Source organism: Myotis yumanensis, unplaced genomic scaffold, assembly GCF_028538775.1.
Source record: "Myotis yumanensis isolate MYYU_CA2020_CCGP unplaced genomic scaffold, mMyoYum1.0.hap1 SCAF_3, whole genome shotgun sequence".
Classification (NCBI taxonomy): Eukaryota; Metazoa; Chordata; class Mammalia; order Chiroptera; family Vespertilionidae; genus Myotis; species Myotis yumanensis.
In genome coordinates this window covers 121,788,135-121,808,249 of record NW_027223754.1, presented here as the reverse complement: position 1 = coordinate 121,808,249, position 20,115 = coordinate 121,788,135, and the positions used below count along the sequence as shown (strand labels likewise).

General features: G+C 44.8%; 2 protein-coding genes across 2 annotated transcripts in view; both read left to right on the top strand.

The window, feature by feature from the left end:
* LOC139006820 (maestro heat-like repeat-containing protein family member 1) overlaps positions 1-20,115 on the top strand; it is a 229,751-nt gene that overhangs the window by 56,999 nt on the left and 152,637 nt on the right. The window lies entirely within an intron of this gene.
* LOC139005263 (maestro heat-like repeat-containing protein family member 1) overlaps positions 1-20,115 on the top strand; it is a 42,415-nt gene that overhangs the window by 1,143 nt on the left and 21,157 nt on the right. The window contains exons 3-13 of the mRNA XM_070407559.1: positions 58-165; positions 3,774-3,890; positions 6,677-6,799; positions 7,112-7,264; positions 7,983-8,108; positions 8,475-8,554; positions 9,150-9,285; positions 10,773-10,862; positions 18,243-18,347; positions 19,098-19,233; positions 19,690-19,787. Coding sequence (XP_070263660.1) covers positions 58-165; positions 3,774-3,890; positions 6,677-6,799; positions 7,112-7,264; positions 7,983-8,108; positions 8,475-8,554; positions 9,150-9,285; positions 10,773-10,862; positions 18,243-18,347; positions 19,098-19,233; positions 19,690-19,787 — 1,272 coding nt within the window. The remainder of the gene's footprint in view (positions 1-57; positions 166-3,773; positions 3,891-6,676; positions 6,800-7,111; positions 7,265-7,982; positions 8,109-8,474; positions 8,555-9,149; positions 9,286-10,772; positions 10,863-18,242; positions 18,348-19,097; positions 19,234-19,689; positions 19,788-20,115) is intronic.

The window sequence follows — 20,115 nt, the reverse complement described above, 5'->3', positions numbered from 1 at the left end:
GGGCAGAACAGCCTACCACTGACCTTTGTGGTCCTCTTCTCCCTTCTTCTTCCTCAGTTTTTGAGTCAGTCATTAGTGGCTATTGATGATGATCGCTGGCAGGAGCAACTCATCAGAGTCGTCTTGGAGAGGATCCGTTATTTCAGTGATGATGGTGATGAGAAGGTGTGTCTGGGTGTGTGGTGGTTGCATTGCGGGGGTGGGGGGAGGGCGTTGAAGGTGGAGGATGGTGCTGAAGAAACCTGGTGCTCACACAGGTGGCTGAGGAAATGTGAATGAGTACAGGCCTTGGGGAAAGAACAAGCCAGTGTTCCTGCATCCTGGCAATCAAGGGGTGGAGAGGACCACAAACTGGTCGTCACACTGGCATGACAAAAATATCAAAGTGTCTTACTTTTGCTTAGCCTTTTAGGCTTTATCAAGAACTTTGCCATCTGTTGTCTTCATTGAAACCTCCTAATAGTCTTAATAGAATGGAGCTTGTACTTGGTGCAGTGGAAAGATTGTTGATTTTAGAGTCCTATTTAAGCAGTCAATTCAAGTAATATTTGAGGGCATCCCATAGACCAGTGATGGCGAACCTTTTGAGCTCGGCGTGTCAGCATTTTGAAAAACCCTGATATTTTCAACCATAGTAAAACAAAGACTTATATGTTTGATATTTATTTTATTTATTTAAATGCCATTTCACAAAGAAAAATCAACCAAAAAAATGAGTTCACTTGTCACCTCTGACACGTGTGTCATAGGTTTGCCATCACTGCCACAGACTGTGCTTCATGTTGGGGATACAGAGTTGAGGAAGAAATATGGGCTCCTTTCCTCACAGAGTGCAAGGTTGGTGGTGGTGACGGCCTGGGGTCCTGCCCTGGCTTTTCCATGTGCTCCCAATTTAGTCTTAATAAAGTGTCAACAATAAAGATTTTAAAAATATTAGCCTAAATAACCTATAGCTGTTGTCATCTCTACCTGACGTTGAAGAAACGCAATCCAGGAGGATTTAAAATCTTAAGAAAATTATTGGTAAAACTGACACCTGAATCCAAGTTTTTCTCTTCCTTCCTTCCTTCCTTTCTTTTATCCTTCCTTCCTTCCTTCCTTCCTTCCTTCCTTCCTTCCTTCCTTCCTTCCTTCCTCCCTCCCTCCCTCCCTCCCTCCCTCCCTCCCTCCCTTCCTCCCTCCCTCCCTCACCTGAGGATATTTTCCCATTGATTTTTTAGTGAGAGTGGAAGAGAGACAGAAAGACAGAAATATCTAGGTGAGAGAAACACATCAATTGTTTGCCTCCTGCATATGCCCTGACTAGGGGCCAGGCCAGGGAGGAGCCTGCAACCGAGATATGTGCCCTTAACTGGAATCGAACCCTTCGGTCCACAGACCAACACTCTATCCACTAAGCCAAACTGGCTAGGCCTGAATCCAGGTTTCTTGATTTTGATTCCTGTTTTCCTGTCACCGAGAAATACTTTATTTGAGCTCTGGAGGTTTCCAGGAAAGAGGTTTTATTTCTAAGACGGTTTGCTCTCTTATTATTAACAGTACTTATGAAGCACCTAATGTATGCACATCTTTGTGGTTGGTAGATTAGGGACACAAAATGAAGCAAGCGAGAATTCTGATCTTTTTAATTCAGTTATTTAAAAGGTGCACTAGCCCTAGCCAGTTTGGCTCAGTGAATAGACCGTTGGCCTGTAGATCGAAGGATTCCGGGTTCGATTCCAGTCAAGGCCACATACCTTGGTGGCAGACTCCACCCTTTCTTGGGCCCTGTTCAGGGCGTGTGCTGGAGGCAACAATTGAGGTGTCTCTCTCACATCGATATTTCTCCCTGTCTTTCCCTCTCACTTCCACTCTCTCTAAAAAAAATCAATGGAAAAATATCCTTGGATGAGGATTTAAAAAGGGTGCACTAAATGCCTAGAGCAGAGCAGACACTGGGCTGGGCTCAAGGTATTCATGTAAAAACAGCCTCTGCCATCAGGAAAGCATCATCTGGTTGAGTGCATAGACAAGAAAGTGGGCAATTATTCTAAGCCTTGTAGGTGTCAGGGTGGAAATATGCCCTGTGTGCTTGGGAGCAGGGAGGAGGCCTGAGGGGGCTGGGCAGAGAAGCTTTGTCAGAGGGATCCGCTGTTTAGGTTTGCTCAAGACTGTTTTGATGTTAGTGCTGAAAGTTTAGTGTCCGGGGAACCGCCTTAGTCCTGGGCAAAATGGGAAGACGAGTCTCCTGCAGAGGAGTGGATAAGTCTGGGAAGATGAGTAGTCTTTGCCAGTGAAACAGAAAAGTAGGTGCCTTAGGTCAGGTTTAATTGATGCAGAGCCTAAGGTGAGGATTCTTATCAAGTGACTAGGCGAGGAAATGCTCTCAGAACTTGTGATAGAGTGAAGGACACAGGATAGGGGAGAGGAGAAGCCAAGCCAGGATGTGGCCTGATCCCATGGGAGCCCTGCATGGAAACTGCACAGTCTATCCTGCCTGGAGACAAGTGAGGGGGCTTTTGTACCCTCTGACCCCAGGTTGTTTGTCATTGGCTCCAGGTTTCCAAGGTTGGTCCTGTGCAGGGAGGGGAGAGAGAACAATGTAGCTCCTGAGCATCTGGGGTAAGGAGGCCCTAGTCACCTCAGGACAGTTCTCCCCCAAGGCTGCAGGGAGTAGCTGTTCAGAAAAGTTCCTGCAGCCAGTTGAAGGGAAGGAACCCTAAGGTCTGGGCAAGGCACCATGAGCATCTGCTAGAGGGGAAAACATACCCATAAGAGGGGGAGTTAAGGCATTCATTGAACAGCTGTAATGTCTTGTTTGCCTACTGCCTCAGGCACTGATAGCAATGGGGCAGAGTAATGAACTGGGTAGACACTGCTCTTGAGCTCCATTCTCACCTGAGATGTGGGGTTGGTGCAAGTTGGGAACTAACGGAACAAATCCACAGTGAAGATGAGTGATTATGATGAAGCCCTGAAAGAAGGAAACGGTGATGAGCTGGAGAGGGACTTCGGAGGTCAGAGCAGGCTCACTGAGGTGATATCTGAAAGATGAGAATGAGACATTTTTTGAAAAACATATTTTATTGATTTTTTCCAGAGAGGAAGGGAGAAGGATAAAGCGTTAGAAACATCGATGAGAGAGAAACATCAATCAGCTGCCTCCTGCACACTCCCTGCTGGGGATGTGCATGCAACTAAGGTACATGCCCTTGACCGGAATCGAACCTGGGACCCTTGAGTCGCAGGCTCTATCCACTGAGCCAAACCGGTTTGGGCAAGAGAATGAGACATTTTGAAGAGCTTGGGGAAGAGGGTTCTACACAGAGAAAATGGGGAGTACACAGACCCTGAAGAAGGAAGTGGTGAGTCCACACAGTCTGGTATTACAAGGTAGACAGGACAGTGGGCAGTAAGCAAGGATAAAGGCCACTGAAATTCAGAGGAGGGAGAAAGAATTACCTAAAAGTACTTCTTCAATTATACAATTTTGGTTTTAAAATTATGCAAGTTTAAGGAACTTTTTAATTTCCTAGCTGAAAGTGGGAGGTATGGGGGTCAGAGAAAGTTCCTAAAGGATGATCCCTAAGAGGCTGAGACATTGGAAAGGCAGCTTTCTCTTCGCTGTAACTTGAACCCCAGCTCTATGGGATCACTGCCTTATCCAGAAGCCTCTAGAGAGCAAGGGCCAGGGTGGAGGATGGGGCTGTGGGCAAAGGTGGTGGATAGTATAGGAAATGCTGCCCTACCCTCATTTCAAGCTATGGGTGACCCTGCCCTCCTACCTTTCCTAGGCTTTTCTGTATAAATTCTTTGGCTTCGCCCTGTGGACCTCAAGAAGTGAGAAACTGGTGAAGATGATGCTCTCCACCATCCTTCAAACTTCCCATGAAAACGTGCAGGAGAGGGAGGTGAGGCAGAGTGCATTGGCCAAGCATTTTCAGGTTGAGTCAGGATGGCAAGGTGGCTAAAAGCGTGGGCCTGGCAAACCAGAGCACCTGGGTGAGAGTTCCAGCTCTGCCACCTACTCGCTTTGGGCCCTTGAGCAAGTTACCGAACCTCTCTGTGCTTCAGTTTCCTCCTCGTTAAGACAAGGCTATGGTACCTTCCTGATAGGATATTTCTTTAAAAGATTTATTGAATTTTAAATAATTTTATATTTAGAGGAAAGTTGCAAAAATATCCCAAAGAATTCCTATTTATTCTTCTCCCAGATTCCCAAAATATAAATGTTTTTCCATGTTTGCTTTATCATTCTCTTTCTCATAAATTACATAATTTATTTACTAACATTATTACTATATTTTTTTAATCTGAAATGAAAGCTGCAGTCATGAAGCTCATTTACCCCTAAATACTCTAATAGCTAAAAATATATTCTCTTACATAAGCACAGTGCAATGATCAAAATCAGGAAATTAACATAGCTACACCACTGATATCTAAATTATAGACCCAGTTTGAAATCATTAATTGTCCCAACAATGTGTTTTAGAGAAAAAGAAAAATATTCTTTTTTTTATTATTTTACTCCAGGGTCTAATTCAGAATCAAGCCGTGCATTCAGTTGTCATTTCTCTTTATTCTTCTTTAATCTGGAACAAGTTCCTCATCTTTATCTTTTATGGCCTGGACATTTTAAAAATGCCCAGACCCCTTATTTTGTACAATGTCTCTCGGTTTTGGTTTGTCTCATATTTCGTCATGATTAGATTCAGAGTGTGCATTGTTGGTGGAATACCACAGAAGTGATGTGTGTTGTAGGATGGCATTAAAATGTAAAACCACTAAGAGCAATGCTGGTACATAAGCACTCTCTGCTTGCTGATTACTGGTAGTGCTGGTGTTCATGCCCTAGGACCTCCCTCTCCAAGGCCCTTCTCCTGCCAGATTCCCAGAGCATCCATCAGCTCCACCAACAGCAACAGGTATTTACTAAGCCTGAGTTGCAAACAGTATCAATGAGGAGAAAGACATATACAGGAAGGAAACGGCTAACTATACTCAATGGCCTTCTAAAGGCTACATGAGCAGTCATTGTGGCATTGAGGCTTGCTGGGACTTGGGTTGGTTGGGGCGAGTTTAGGAGAAGGAGGGAGGCAGGTATTCCCAGTTGACATAACATTCTGAGTCAAGATTCAGGATCAAGACTTTGGGGAGCACATCTAGGGAATAGTCAGTGGTCTAGTGGGACTGGAGTGCAGAGTTCTTTGACAAGGAAGTAAAAGTGACCTCTTGCTAGCACTTGGTTACAGATTGAATGCAGAAGATAAAGATAAGAGAAAAAAGGGCATCTGGGATGCTTCTTGGGTTTCTGGTCCAAGTGGGAGGAGAATGGTATCCTTCCCTAAGACCAGGAACCCAGGACAAAGGGGGAGGAAGTAGATGTACTTAGTTTTTGACTGGAAGGGGTTACAGTGTGTGGACATGTACAGAAGCATGTAGACCGGGAACTCAAACCGGGGCTTTGTGTCTAGATTTGGGAAACATATTTTCCCTGACTGTTAAATGGGGACGACAATATTTACCTCAATGCATTAGTGAGGATTAATCAAGTAACATGTATAAGGCTGGTAAACATTAAGCACTGATGTTCTGATGATGTCAGTTATGATGATGATGACCAGAAGGAGTGGTAGCCATGGCTAAGGGAGGACATAAGAAGAGGGACAGAATAGAACCCCCTTCTGATGCTCCACTAGTCCCTCTTTTCTAAAGAGGTAAAATTTTCCCTTTATCTACCTGATATCCAATGGTCTACAAGTCCCACTAAAGTTTCATCCCTCTCCAGGATCTGTGTCCTGGAGCCTGTCACTGTCCCAAGGCTCCCTCCATCTGTCTTCTCTTGCTGCAAAGTCTGAATGGTGGCCCTTCCAGCACAAATGAGCCAATTTGCTAACAACTGGCACCTGAATGTCTGCTTGAGCATTTTGTTAGCTCTGTGCCCAGTCATCCTTGTTCAATAAGCTCTAGGGAGAGACTCAGCTGACACTGAAGTCAAAAGGGCCTGCTATGAGGCTGAGGGGTTAAGTTAAAGACTGTTCCTGGCAGGAACCACAGAATCCCCAAGTCTTCATGCTTTTGACTCTCTCTAGGGTGTGATTCCCAAACCCACTGGCACTGACAACATTACCACTGAGTTGTTTTGCCATGATCTCCCATATAACACATTCAGAAACTCACTCTTTTCTCTCTCTCTCCAACGTAGACAGGCCTCTTTTTCACCTGCCTGTTTTGGTCAGAGTTACTGATGTTTCCTGTTCTCCTAAAGTAGAAATATTGGCATTCTCTGCAGTCTTCCTGTCTTCCATCTCCTCTCTGACTAGCTATCCAATCCTGTCAGCAAGGTGCCTGGGATTTGTTCTTCCTTCTGTTCCCTCCTCAGAGCTACCATTCTCTGAATTCCTAGTGCCTATAAAAGTATTCTGAAATGTACAGGGTTAGGTTTGACAATACCAAGATTTTGTAAATCTGTGACTATGGGCCTGCTATGACTTCTTAAATTACTTCTCGCAAAGATATTTGGTTCTTCACCCGGATTTTAAATAAATCAAATGTGGAGAACCAAATTCCCTTCCATTTCTTTCCTCTCCTTTCCCTTCCCCTTCCTCTATGTATATCCTGCTTGTGGGGGAACATAGCATGTGTCTGGTTCACCCCGAACTGTGGCATGGGGTTGAGGCTCTCTTTGTTACAGGGCATTGCTGTGGCATTCAGCATCGTGTCCAAGAAACATCTGAAGATAGTCCTGGAGCAATTGAAAGTGTATAGTGCTGTGCTCACGGACAAGGAGTCATCGTCCATCCTCACACTGGCAAAGGTGATGTCATTCCCAGGGTGCTCTACCAGCCTCCCATACAAAGCCTTCCAAGGCATCCCCATCACCCCAGCCTCCCATTTCTCTGAGGCCTTGCGACTCATCTATAAATGCTTCTCTTTCCCTGGAAACAACTGTGGGAAAGTTTCATCCTCGATCCCTTTCTCTTACTCTGCATTTCAGGCCCTGGTATCACCAGCTACATGCCCACCCTGTCCCCCAAGCTGCTCGCCATCCCACAGTCCCATCTTCTTTCCCAAATCCTCTGAGCAACCTTTTCCTCTCTGAACCTCTGTTTCCCCCTCCCCCCTACAGGAACATCAGCGAAGGGAATGGGTGCTTGTGTGTCACACCATCTACTTAAGCTATAGCAAGATTATTTTAGAGAGCAAGGGAGATATTTTCATGCATTTCGATGCCGTACTGGCCTTGATCCTGCAACACTACCACAACTGCATTTTGGAAAAGGTACTTCCTGCTTACTGTACTTCTCCAGCTTTCCATTTCTGCCACGTCCTCTCTTACCGCCCAAGAAAAAGGTGCTTGGCCTTAAATGGGAGTCAGGGGCTAGTACAGGGACTTCTCCCACATTTTCATCCTTTCACTTAATCCTGCTACTTGGAGACTCTAATCGGCCCAAGGAGGAGACCACAGTAACTTTAGGTCTGTTTCAAAGTGTGTCCTTCCCTGTGACAGAGCTTCGTAACCTGCCAGTGAGCTCTTCACTGCCCTCTCTGATGAAGGGATGAGTAAAACCTAAATTCCCTAGTGTTTGTAGGAAGAAGCATTCAGGAGAGGCAGAGGAGCTCCATACTGCTTTCCTGCCTTTGCTATGTGTCCGAAGCATGGGTCCCCAGGGTTGGAGAAGAATCCCTTTCCATTCCCAAGTCAGATATCTTTTGGTAAAACTTGTTCAAGGGAAAGACAATACCTTGAGAGACCGGGAAGCTTGATCTATCCTAATTTCAGAGTAACATGAGGGTGGCTTCAGAAGGGGGTTGGTGAGAGGAGTGGCTCTCTCCACCGCAGGGATGCACTGGTCTACCCTCAGAGGGAAGATGCAGAGCATCAGCCTAAGGAACGCTAAAGAAGGCTTAGGTCCTCACCCCCCAGACTGTGTAGGTAGTGTGCCCTGGCCCAGAGCCATTGCCACCTTGGAGAACCCTGAGCATACTGGTTCATTCAGGATAAGGACCTGAAGCTGGATTACCTGAGTGCCCTCATCATACTGACAAAAACCCTGGGCAGGCAGCAGCACATGGCCTTTCAATTCAAGTTCCCCCACAAGCTAGCAATTGTTACCTTCATGCTGGTAAGTATCTTGCAGGAGGATGGAGGTGGGAATGCAGAGAGGAGGGAGGATGGGTCCACATGGAAACCATTGGTGGCACTCCTAGGCTAGAGCTGAAGGTAAAAGCCCAGATTTTCTAGTTTCCTTTTCCCGCCTTAGTGTTCCCTTTGCCATCCTCAAGGCTGGGGTGAGTACTGTAGGGAAGGTGTGGTGGGGAGTAGGAGAGAGGTGCTGTCCCAGAGCCTTTGGAAGTCACTAAAAATTCTAAATTCCACCTTCTTATGAACACAGCCTGGAGTGGGAGGAGGCAGAAGCAAACAAGAAAAATATGTTCACCATCCTTTTGGGGTGTGTGTGTGTGTGTTTGTGTGTGTGTGTGTGTGTTAGGACCTAATCAAGGAGGAGCCATTGAACTCCATTTCCAGCCCTATTAGACAGAAGGCAATGAACATCATCAATAACTTCAGGTAACAACACACCATCCACTCTGTCTTCCTTGACCTGGTTCTATTGCAGCTCTTTATTCCCTAGTTGATCCCCACCTCTTAGTTTCTGCTTCTGCTTCTAGCATAAGGGAATAGTAGGAATTTACTGGCCAATATCTGCCACTTCTTTTGGCCAAGATTTTTTGAATTGGATTTTCAAAGGACCCAGGAGAGATGGCCTCTCCTATCTCCATAGGCACTTGCTGTTAATTCTGCCCCAGGCATCCTTTTGCTTTCAGCCCTGTCCCTGATAGGCACCTCCATCTCCATCAGTGATGTCCCGTTCTCTCAAAAGCTCTGGGGAACTAACAAGTAATAATATATCATCCCAAATTAGCAGTACCCTTTCCTGTAATAGTCATGCCTCCTTTTTTTCCCTTAGTTCCTTTCTTTCCATCTTCCTGGCTCTTTTCACCCTTTCTTACTGTTACTCCCTTTCTTCTTTTAATATCCTTTCTTCTGATAACTTCCTCTTTCTTGCTCCCACTTATTCCTCTGTTTCCATCTTCTCTTTCTATACCCTTTTCTGTTGTTATTCCTGACAACACTGGTTACACTTCTTCTCCCTGGATCTTAGGATACTCAGGCCCCTCTTAGAGATAGAAGAAAGAGTAGAGCTCCTGGGAACATGCTTCAAGAGTGTGTTCTGCCTGCCATCCATTGAAGTGTTACGAAAGGAGGCATCTAGTCCCAAGGAGGGCCAGGCGAATGTGGTAAGTAACTCTTTGATGTTTGTCTCTTTGGCTTCATTTTTTATTTTTTTAAGGGGTTAGGAAGTATAGATTGGGCAGTTTTATGTAATAGTCTTCTGCCTTCTTTAATAAAAACACAAAACCATTGGAAGGAAGCCCTCCTGTGAAGAAGAGGTTGCTAGGTCATGTAGTCTGAACTCTGCTCCTGAGATCTAACTTCCTCCTTCTACCCGTTGATTACCACTGCCACCACTTTAACACTCTGGCCCCAAGGCAGACACTTGATCCTCCCCTTTATAACTGCTGTGTGATTGGAATGAGACTAGAAGGTTCAAATATGATTTTACTAACGGTTGATATGTATGTAAATCCAGGGAATCCCAGGATCAAGCAATGAGAGTCTGTTTCTTATAGGGCCTGCAGTGTTTCCTTGAGGAAGGAAAGAGGGATTTAATTTTTAATTTATATTCATATATTTAATTCCTAGGAATTCTTTCATGTGTTCTGATTACACCTTTATCTTGCCTGGTCGTTCTTGTTTTATTGATGCCATAGTCTCTTGAAATGTTTCTGAAGATATTAAAGAGAATTTAACAATACAGGTTTCTATTATTTACCAAATTAGCTTGATTTTCTTTAAGGTCAGTTGGTTTGTTCATCTTGGGCCTCCTTTTCATCTGATTTCTGGTAATTCTTATTTTTTAGTTCATAGTTATGTCATGAAGGAAAGACTGGTACATATAGAAAAGGCGGAGGTGGGTTTTCTCTGGCCTCCCTCAGTGTAAATCTGATTTGGATAAGGAAGTTATTTTGACAGGATTTCCCTGTGTTTGGAGCAAGCTGGGAGTTCCAGCTGCCCAGTACAAATAGCTTTACACCTAGGTAGGTTTCTTCTGAGTATTTTATTCCAGGGAGAGCTGACTTTCTTTTCTTTTCCCCTGCTGTTCAGTGTTAGTGGCTGGGATCTATCACAATGCTGCTCTGGTTCTCCCAGCAGGCCCTACATTTAGAAGCCCTTCTTGGCAGATCACCTACTCTCTTTATAAGGCTTTGGGCAAGGCCACTTGGTTCATTAAAGGATGAGAGGGAGAAACCCACTGTCCTAGCTTTTGTGAATCAGTTACTCTGCAGAGAGCCAGGCCAGCCCTCCTCCCACCTGGAGCCAGCTAGCCTGTCAGTCCTGGCTGCTTACTGAAGCTGTAACCCCTGGGACCAGAGTCCCAGATGAGCTAGAGTTAGGGAGTGGGGATGGAGGAGGCGGGGTAGCTACGTTGCAGGGGAACTTCCAGTCCACCAGGACAAACTACACACCAGGCAGACATTTGTGCTCTGGTGAAACAACAGAGGGATTTATTGAAGTGAATGATGGGCCAGTAGTGCTTTAATGTAGGGAAGTTTTTGGATCAGGCTTTCTCAAGGAAGGCTGAGAGAGCCAGAATGCTGAGCAGTTTAGACGGAGAGTTGGGGCTGATAGGTTGGCAATTTTTTGAGTTTCTTTTCCCCCTCAGGATCTGTTTGAGGGGACCATGCAATCCCTCCTAAGACTATTGGAGACACTTGTTGTTGAGATGCCCACCCGGATCCAGAACTGCTTGCAGGTTCGTGGGAGGAAGCCCCTGAACGTTGGTGTATTCATTTCCTAGAACTGCCATAAATAAATACCACAGGAAGTGACGTCAAACAACAGAAATACATTCTCTCAAGTTGTAAAGGACAGAAGTCCAAAATCAAAGTTGTGGCTGGTTTGGTTCCTACTGGAGCCTCTGAAGGAGAATCTATTCTGTGCATCTCTCCTAGCTTCTGGTAACTCCTGGCAACCCATGGTATCTCTTGGTTTATAGACATATCATTCCAATCTGTGCCTCCATTTATTTTCACAGGGCATTCTTATGTGTGTGTGTGTGTGTGTGTGTGTGTGTGTGTGTGTTCTTTTTTTTAAAAAAAATATGTTTTTATTGATTTCAGAGATGGAGGGAGATGGAGAGAGAGAGAGAAACATCAATGACGAGAGAGAATCAGTGATCGGATGCCTCTTGCACAACCCCCACTGGGGATTGGGCTCACAACCTGGACATGTGTCCTTGACTGGAATCCAACCCAGGACCCTTTGGTCTGCAGGCCACCCTCTATCAACTGAGCCAAACCAGCTAGGGCTCTTAATACGGACAGCAGTCATTAGGTTAGGACCCACAAATCCAGTATGAACTCACCTTAATTTGAATCATCTGCAAATACCCTATTTTCAAACAAGGTCACATTCTGAGATTCTGAGTGGACATGAATTCTGGGGGGACACTATCGACCTAGTACAGTTGGGAACTGACCAGGAGAACTGTCTAGGGACTGTTTATTTTCACAGTAAGAAAAACTAAGAAGTGGAACTGCTGATGAAGTTTGGGTGCAAAGCTTTTAGGGAAATGATAATAAGGGCTAAGATCGAATAACTAATGTTGGTCTTGCCTTTAGAGGAGAAAGCTTCCTCCTTCTTCCCCTTCAGCCATAGCTGTGGCCAGCTTCTCTCTCAGCTGCCCACTGCTCCCGCATAGCAGTTAACAGTTAAAAACATCGGCTCTGGACTGCCATACACTATGGTTCCAGATCGTGGCTCTGCTGTTTGCTGTGTGGTCTTGGGAAGTTGTTTACCTTCTGTTTGCCTCAGTTTTCTCTTGGAAACTGGAATGACATATAGTACCTAGTTAATAATACAGTCATTTGGTAATCAGATGAGATGTTTACAAAGTGCTTGGCTCAAAGACGTGAGGTGCAGGTACAAATGATTTGCCCATTTTAAAATTGTCTTTTTATTGACTTGATTTACTCTATGCTCATGTCATTGGGATACTTTGGCTTTCTCCTGAAATTGCTATTCCCCAGTTACCACAGGGAGTTCAAGATTTCTTTGCAGTTCCCGTGTTATTAAAATATAGGTGATCGAGGACTATATTCAGAGTATGGCATTCAAAAGTTACTTGAAATATTTTTTTCTGTATGATTATATTGTCAATTGATATAATTTAGACTTGTTTGTCTTAAATTTTAGGGTTTTTCTTTTACTTAACTGAAGAGCTTGATGATATAAAGATTTCATAATTAAAAACTTACTAGTAAAACCATGTAAAGTTTTACTCAGAGAATTTTTGCTCCCAAACTGATCCTCTTAACCTTATTCCCACTCACCCTCTATAGATAACTATTTTCATTAACTTCTGGTTTGTCCTGCCTGTTTTAAGCAAATCTCTGTTTATGCTATATTCTTATTTCCCTTTCTGTTTTACACAGTCGTTAGCACATTCTATTCAGTGCTCTTGACCTTGCTTTTTTCATTTATCCACATCAGTTCACAGATATATTCCTTTTTTATGGTTTCATATATTGTGTGCATGTAATATAGTTTATTCAATCAGTCCTCTATGGATGGATATTGGACTGCTTGTAATTATTTTGCTACTGGTTTTCTTCTTAACTTTTAAATTTGAATGGATTGTAGATTCACTGGGAGTTGCACAAATAGTACATAAAGCCTCTATTGAAACCAGGGAATTTCCTAGCCAGTATGGCTTAGTTGTTGAGCAGTGGTCCATGCAGCAAGAGGTCACTGGTTCAATTCCCGGCCAGGGCACATGCCTGGGTTGCAGGCTTGATCCCCAGTGAGGGGGTTTGAGGGTGTATGCAGGAGGCAGACAATCAGTGTTTCTCTCTGATCAATGTTTTTATCTCTCTCCCTCTCCTTTCCTCTCTCTCTAAAATCAATAGAAACATATTTAAAAAACACACAAAAAAACAGCAAATTGATGTTGACACGCCATTGTAAGACATAGACTTTATTCAATTTTAAAGAATTTTTTTTATTAAATCTTTATTGTTCAGATTATTACATTAGTTCCTCTTTTTTCCCCCCATAACTCCCCTCCTTCCAGCTCCCACCCCACCCTCCGCCCTCACTCCCCACCCACTGTGTTCATCCATAGGTGCTCGATTTTTGTCCAGTCTCTTCCCGCATCTCCCACACCCCTTTCCCCCCCAAGAATAGTCAGTCCATTCCCTTTCTATGTCCCTGATTCTATTATAATCACCAGTTCATTCTGTACATCAGATTATTTATTCACTTGATTCTTAGATTCATTTGTTGATAGATGCATATTTGTTGTTCATAATTTGTATCTTTACCTTTTTCTTCTTCTTCCTCTTCTTAAAGGATACCTTTCAGCATTTCATATAATACTGGTTTGGTGGTGATGAACTCCTTTAGCTTTTCCTTATCTGTGAGGCTCTTTATCTGACCTTCAATTCTGAATGATAGCTTTGCTGGATAAAGTAATCTTGGTTGTAGGTTCTTGGCATTCATCACTTTGAATATTTCTTGCCACTCCCTTCTGGCCTGCAAAGTTTCTGTTGAGAAATCAGCTGACAGTCATATGGGTATTCCCTTGTAGGTAACTGAGTTTCTTTCTCTTGCTGCTTTTAAGATTCTCTCTTTGTCTTTTGCTCTTGGCATTTTAATTATGATGTGTCTTGGTGTGGTCCTCTTTGGATTCCTTTTGTTTGGGGTTCTCTGCGGTTCCTGGACTTGGAAGTCTATTTCTTTCACCAGGTGGGGGAAGTTTTCTGTCATTATTTCTTCAAATAGGTTTTCAATATCTTGCTCTCTCTCATCTTCTGGTACCCCTGTAATTCTGATGTTGGTACGTTTGAAGCTGTCCCAGAGGCTCCTTACACTATCTTCGTATTTTTGGGTTCTTTTTTCATTTTGCTTTTCCGGTTGGGTGTTTCTCGCTTCTTCGCATTTCAAATCTTTGACTTGATTCTTGCGCTCCTCTGGTCTGCCGTTGGGAGTCTGTATAATATTCTTTTTTTCAGTCAGTGTATGCTTAATTTCTAGTTGGTCCTTTATCACACCATCGAGGGTCTCATTAGATTTCCTGTACAACTCATCAAGTTTATCGACAGACTCTAGAAGCCTCTTGAGAGACCTCAAAAGTGTGGTTCTGAACTGAATATCCTCCCTTGATAGTTTTGTCCTGTTTCTTTGTCTCCGCATTTTTTACGCTTTCTTGGTACACCCCCTAGTGGTCTTTGTGCGCAGTCTTGTTGTAGTTAAGCCTTGATTGTTATAGTTAATACTAGAGGGATTTGACCTCCAGGCCGACTGGCTGTGCTAATCTAGCCTTTGCCTGAGGCTATCCGGCAAATGGCTCTGTGCAGGGCTTGGGCGGGGCGTGTCCCACGGGTTCAACAGGGCGGAGGAGGGAGCAGTTATGACTGCTCTCAGTCCGTCCCCTGTCTGCCTCTCTGTCCCAGCAACAGCTGCAAACCTCGGAGGGACCGTAGCCAGACAGTCCTGCTTCTCCCGTTTGAGTCTGGGTCCCTAGAGACTTGCCCGGATCTGGAGCTCTGAGTCTGAGGCTCCCTCCGGATTGAAACAGACAACCGCGCCCTCAGCCACCAGCCCTCGCCGCGCGCACTCCGCACCTTAGTATTTTACTTCAGCACTGTGCCTCCTCTGATTCTCGGTTCCTCCTAGTTGTAGAACTTCCACTCAGCCAGCCTTCCTGTGGTTCTGGATGATGTCCGTTCCGTCTTTTAGTTGTATTTTTGAAGTGGTTGTTCGAGGCAGCAAACTCCCGCGTTAACCTATGCCGCCATCTTGGTTTCCTTAAAGAATTTTTTTATTTAATATTTTTTTATTGATTAAGATATTACATATGTGTCCTTATACCCACATTACCCCCTACCCCCCCCCCCCCCCGCTCATGCCCCCCCCCCCCCCCCGCTGTCCGTGTCCATTGGCTAGACCTACATGCTTGCATGTAAGTCCTTTGGTTGATCTTTCCCCCTCACCCACACCCTCCCCTACCTTCCCTCCAAGGCCCGACAGTCCAATCAATTCCTCTCCGTCTCTGGATCAGTCCTTGTTCATCAGTTTATGATGTTCATTATATTCCACAAATGAGTGAGATCATGTGGTATTTATCCTTCTCTGACTGGCTTATTTCACTTAGCATAATGCTCTCTAGTTCCATCCATGGTGTGGCAAATGGTAAGAGTTCCTTTTTCTTCTTCCTCTTCTTAAAGGATACCTTTCAGCATTTCGTATAATGCTGGTTTGATGGTGATGAACTCCTTTAGCTTTTTCTTATCTGTGAAGCTCTTTATCTGACCTTCAATTCTGAATGAAAGCTTTGCTGGATAAAGTAATCTTGGTTGTAGGTTCTTGCTATTCATCACTTTGAATATTTCTTGCCACTCTCTTCTGGCCTGCATGGTTTCTGTTGAGAAATCAGCTGACAGTCGTATGGGTATTCCCTTGTAGGTGACTGACTGTTTTTCTCTTGCTGCTTTTAAGATTCTCTCTTTGTCTTTTGCTCTTGGCATTTTAATTATGATGTGTCTTGGTGTGGTCCTCTTTGGATTCCTTTTGTTTGGGGTTCTCTGCGCTTGCTGGACTTGGAAGTCTATTTCTTTTACCAGGTAGGGGAAGTTTTCTGTCATTATTTTTTCAAATAGGTTTTCAATATCTTGCCCTCTCTCTTCTTCTGGTACCCCTATAATTCTGATGTTGGTTCGCTTGAAGTTGTCCCAGAGGCTCCTTACACTATCTTGGTATTTTTGGATTCTTTTTTCATTTTGCTTTTCCGGTTGGGTGTTTTTTGCTTCTTCATATTTCAAATCTTTGACATGATTCTTGCGATCCTCTGGTCTGCCGTTGGGAGTCTGTATAATATTCTTTATTTCAGTCAGTGTATGCTTAATTTCTAGTTGGTCCTTTATCACAACATCGAGGGTCTCACTAGATTTCTTGAGGATCTCACTACATTTATCGGCGGTTTCCATAAAATTCTTGAAAAATCTTAGAACAGTGGTTTTGAACTCTATATCCAGTCGTTTGCTGTCCTCCATTTCTGTCATTTGTGACCTGTTTCTTTGTCTTTGCATTTTGTCTGCTTCCCTGTGTTGGTAGAGTGGTTTTGTGTGCTAGGTGTCCTACAGGGCCCAGTGGCTCAGCCTCCCCAGTTATCTGAGGTGGACACTCTTGGTGCACCCCCTTGTGGGCTTTGTGCACAGTCTTGTTGTAGTTATGCCTTGGTTGTTTTAGGTGTCACTAGGAGGAATTGACCTCCAGGCCAATTGGCAGTGAGAATCAGCTGTGTCTGCAGTGGGAGAACTTCTGTGCTGAAGACACCCTTCTGGGGCAAGACTTGCTTCAGTGTGGCTTTGGTGCTCACTGAGTCTGCCCCCTGAGTGTGTTCCTTATGAATCTGAGGAGTTATAATCTGGGTGGTCCCACTCTGACCACTGGGTATACTGGCTCTTGGATCTAAGGAGGTGCTAATTAAGCCTCTTCCTGAGGTTACCCAGCAGGAGCTACGAGGAGATATGCAGATTCCCCTTCCTTTTTTGGGAGGTTTGGGGGTGCCCAGATGAGGCCCAGCTGAGAAGCAATGCAAGCTGCTGTGGGGCCTTGGGCCTTCTCTTAGAAGTTCTGGGTCTGTCTGGCCCAGCTGCAATTTGTTAGGTAATTGTCACTTTGCAAAGGACCCTGGCATTCATATGCAAAAGGCTTTGCAGCAGCCTGGAAGGGGTGGGGTCTCGGAATCAACAGGGAGGAGAAGCAGCTATGGCTGATTCTCAGCCCTGCCCTAAGGGGGCGCCCATCTCAGTGTCCTGGTAATTGCTGCCAGCACCTCTGAGGGAAAGCCGCCCTCAAGTTCCGAGCTCTGCCTGCTGCCAGACCGTCCAGTTTCTCCCTGTATGATCCCTGGGACCCCAGAGATTTCCCGGAACCAGAGTTCAGAGCAGTCGGGAGCTTGTGACTCCCTCCCAATTCAAAAAGACAGTCGAGTCCTCAGGTGCCCGCCCCTTTCTGCGCGCGCCAGAGCCTCTTTACCTCTGCACTTCACTTTCGTAGTGCCTCTGAGTCTGTGTGCTCTTCTTTTTTCTTCTAGTTGTAGAATTTCCACTCAGCCAGCCTTCCTGTGGTTCTGGATGATGACCGTTCTGTCTTTTAGTTGTATTTTTGAAGTTGTTGTCGGAGGCAGCAATTTTCGGTGTTTTTCTATGCCGCAATCTTGGTTCCTAAAATATTTTTTAAAATTGATTTTAGAGGGGAAGGGAGAAGGATAGAGAGAGAGAGAGAGAGAAACATCAATAATGGGAGAGAATCATTGATTGGCTGCCTCCTGCACACCACCTAATGGGGATCGAGCCTGCAACCTGGCCATGTGTCCTTGACCAGAATCAAACCCAGGACCCTCCGCAGACTGACCCTCTATCCACTGAACCAAACTGACTAGGGCAGGACGTGTTTCTTCTGGTCAGTGCAGCATCAGTGTTCTTTTGAGTTGGTTGTGGATTTTTCACCTGCTACTCTTCTTCTTTTTCAATTATATATCACGGTCTGTGTGGTTGCATCATTATCAGAATGATGACTGTAGATTGACAAGTAGCAGTGGTATTTGGGACCCATAATTAACCAAAGGTGAGACACTTTTCCATTGTGTTTCAAGTGAAACCATTTATAATGATATTTTTCAAATAGATTTACACACACTTTACTCTGGAATCTGTGAATGAAGTGACTGTTATTTTTTTTATCACCAAGTATTTTTTCTACTGAAGAATGGGAGGCAGACGGTAGGGGAACTCAGGGGTATGTTGAATCACTGAAGTGAATAGAGTGGATATATTTTGCGAGCCACTGTTGAACCTGAAGGAAGGGGGTTGGAATTGAGGAGATTTCTATCACCTAGACGAAGGGAAAATATGGGGCTGGAAGACTTAATATCGTGTATACTTGATAGGAGAGAGGAGAGAATGAAACCTCTGGTGCCAGACCCACATATAACCTGCCTCTTGGCAAAAGAGGTCCTGCTGTCAGAACTCTTGTCCTAAAACTTTGTAAAAGCCAGGTTCAAGAACATCTTTCTGTTCTCTGGGACACAGATGAATGGGCCTCTCCTTTCATTATCTTCTTCCTCCAGCTTATGGATCCTTGGCTCAATTCCCAGAAGGATAACGAGCGGGAACGGGCCATGTGGTGTGCTGCGCGTATTCTGGAGTTTACAGCAAAAATGGAGGACTTCAGTGTGAGTGGAGCGGGCCCTGGAGTCTGAATTCTCATACCCTGTCTGGTTGCCCTTACCCCTACCTTCATCATATATATGACCTAGCCTCAGTCACTCATTCTCATCCTCATTCTCCGTGGCCCATGCTGTTTTCTCTTGTGCATCCCATCCTGTTCTCTCCTTTCTCCCTTCTCTCATCTTCTACTTGGTCTTTTTCTCCAACCATCAGTTTTATTTCATCCCACTTGGTTCAGTTTGACGTTATTTGTCTGAACAAGCAATGACTAAACACTCGCCTTGTGCCAGGCACTGTGGTAGGTGCTATAGCGAATGCACAGATGACCAAGATAGTTTCTGACTTGATGAACCTTACAGTCCACTGGGGACAGAGGCATGCATAGAACAAACTTAAATAGCAGGTGATAATGAATATATAAAGTGAATATAGTGGGACTAAAAGATCAAAACAAACAATTACAAGTTGAGCGGGCAGGGAAAGGTTCATAGAGAAGGCGGCATTGAACTAGACTTGACAGATGAGTGGGGTGTCAAGGGGCAAAGAAGGGGGATAGAGCAAGGTAATTATAAAACGATGACCTCTGATGTCCTTTATGGCCACAACTCATCTATCTAATTCCATTCCCATTAACCTCACATAGTCTCACCTTTCATGTCTCTGGCACATGCATTTCCTCCTCTGAGTTCTTCCTGTGATAGCTCAGCCTAAGGGAATGGCTGGGATAACTTGTGACTTCCAGCTTCCTTCCCCAGATGGAAATTGAATTCACCCGGCTGGGGCGCTTGGTAAAGCTGCTGGCCATGCGCTGCCAGGACCCAGTGGACAGCATCTGCTTCCTGTCTGCCAAGGCTGTGTATCACCTCTACTGTATCCTCTTGAAGAAAAAGCGTATGAGGAACCTGCTCTTACCACTCCCCCTCCAACCACACACTTAGGCCTGGCCATCCCCACACACTCGTCCCAAGACAGTGAGAGCCAAGAACCTGCTTGAGTACCTCATTTCCATTGAGGAACCTACTCCCAAACATCTACAGATAATCTCTTGGGGAAAATACCTACATAGGAAATATTTCTTTGGAATTAGTTTCTTCGTTTTGGCTCAGCCCCATCCTTTTACCCAATTCTATCTCTGCTCTGAGGCAGGCAAGATAGTTTGTTTGTCTTTTACGTCAGCTCCCACAATTTCTTATCTTAATGCCCATTCCTCTACTCTCAGCCCCAAAGGACATACATAGCCCCAAGCTGACTTAATTCAGTAGGAGCTTTGGGCTAGAAGGTGGGAAAGGGGGAGTTTAACATGCCTTCTGAGTGTCTGAGAGGTGGGTCTGGGTGTCTCTGTTTCAGAGATGAAGAAGAAAATACAAGGCTTGTGGATAGAAGAGGGCATGGATGAAGTGTATAGTGCCAACTTGTTCTATAACAACACCGTTGAGATTGCGGAGGTGAGGGAGCAGGACCAGAGACAAAGTGAGGGAAGCCTGGGCGTCTCATTTACACGCTATTATAGACTCCTGGGGTGGGACTCCTATCCTGTCTCTCTCCCCATTCTATTACTGGATGGGAACTTTTCCTTTGGGGGAAATTTTCCTATCACATGCTACTATTTGTCCCTCCTTGTGCATCAATGGTCCTGATCCTTGTCTTTTCCTGTTCCCCCAGAAGCATTTGCTTCATGCTAATGCTGCTTTGTGAGCAATGTGTAGACTCAGAGATGTCACTGAGAATCTTAGCCCCAGCCCTCCTCTCCCGGGGTTCTGCCTCTGCACCCCC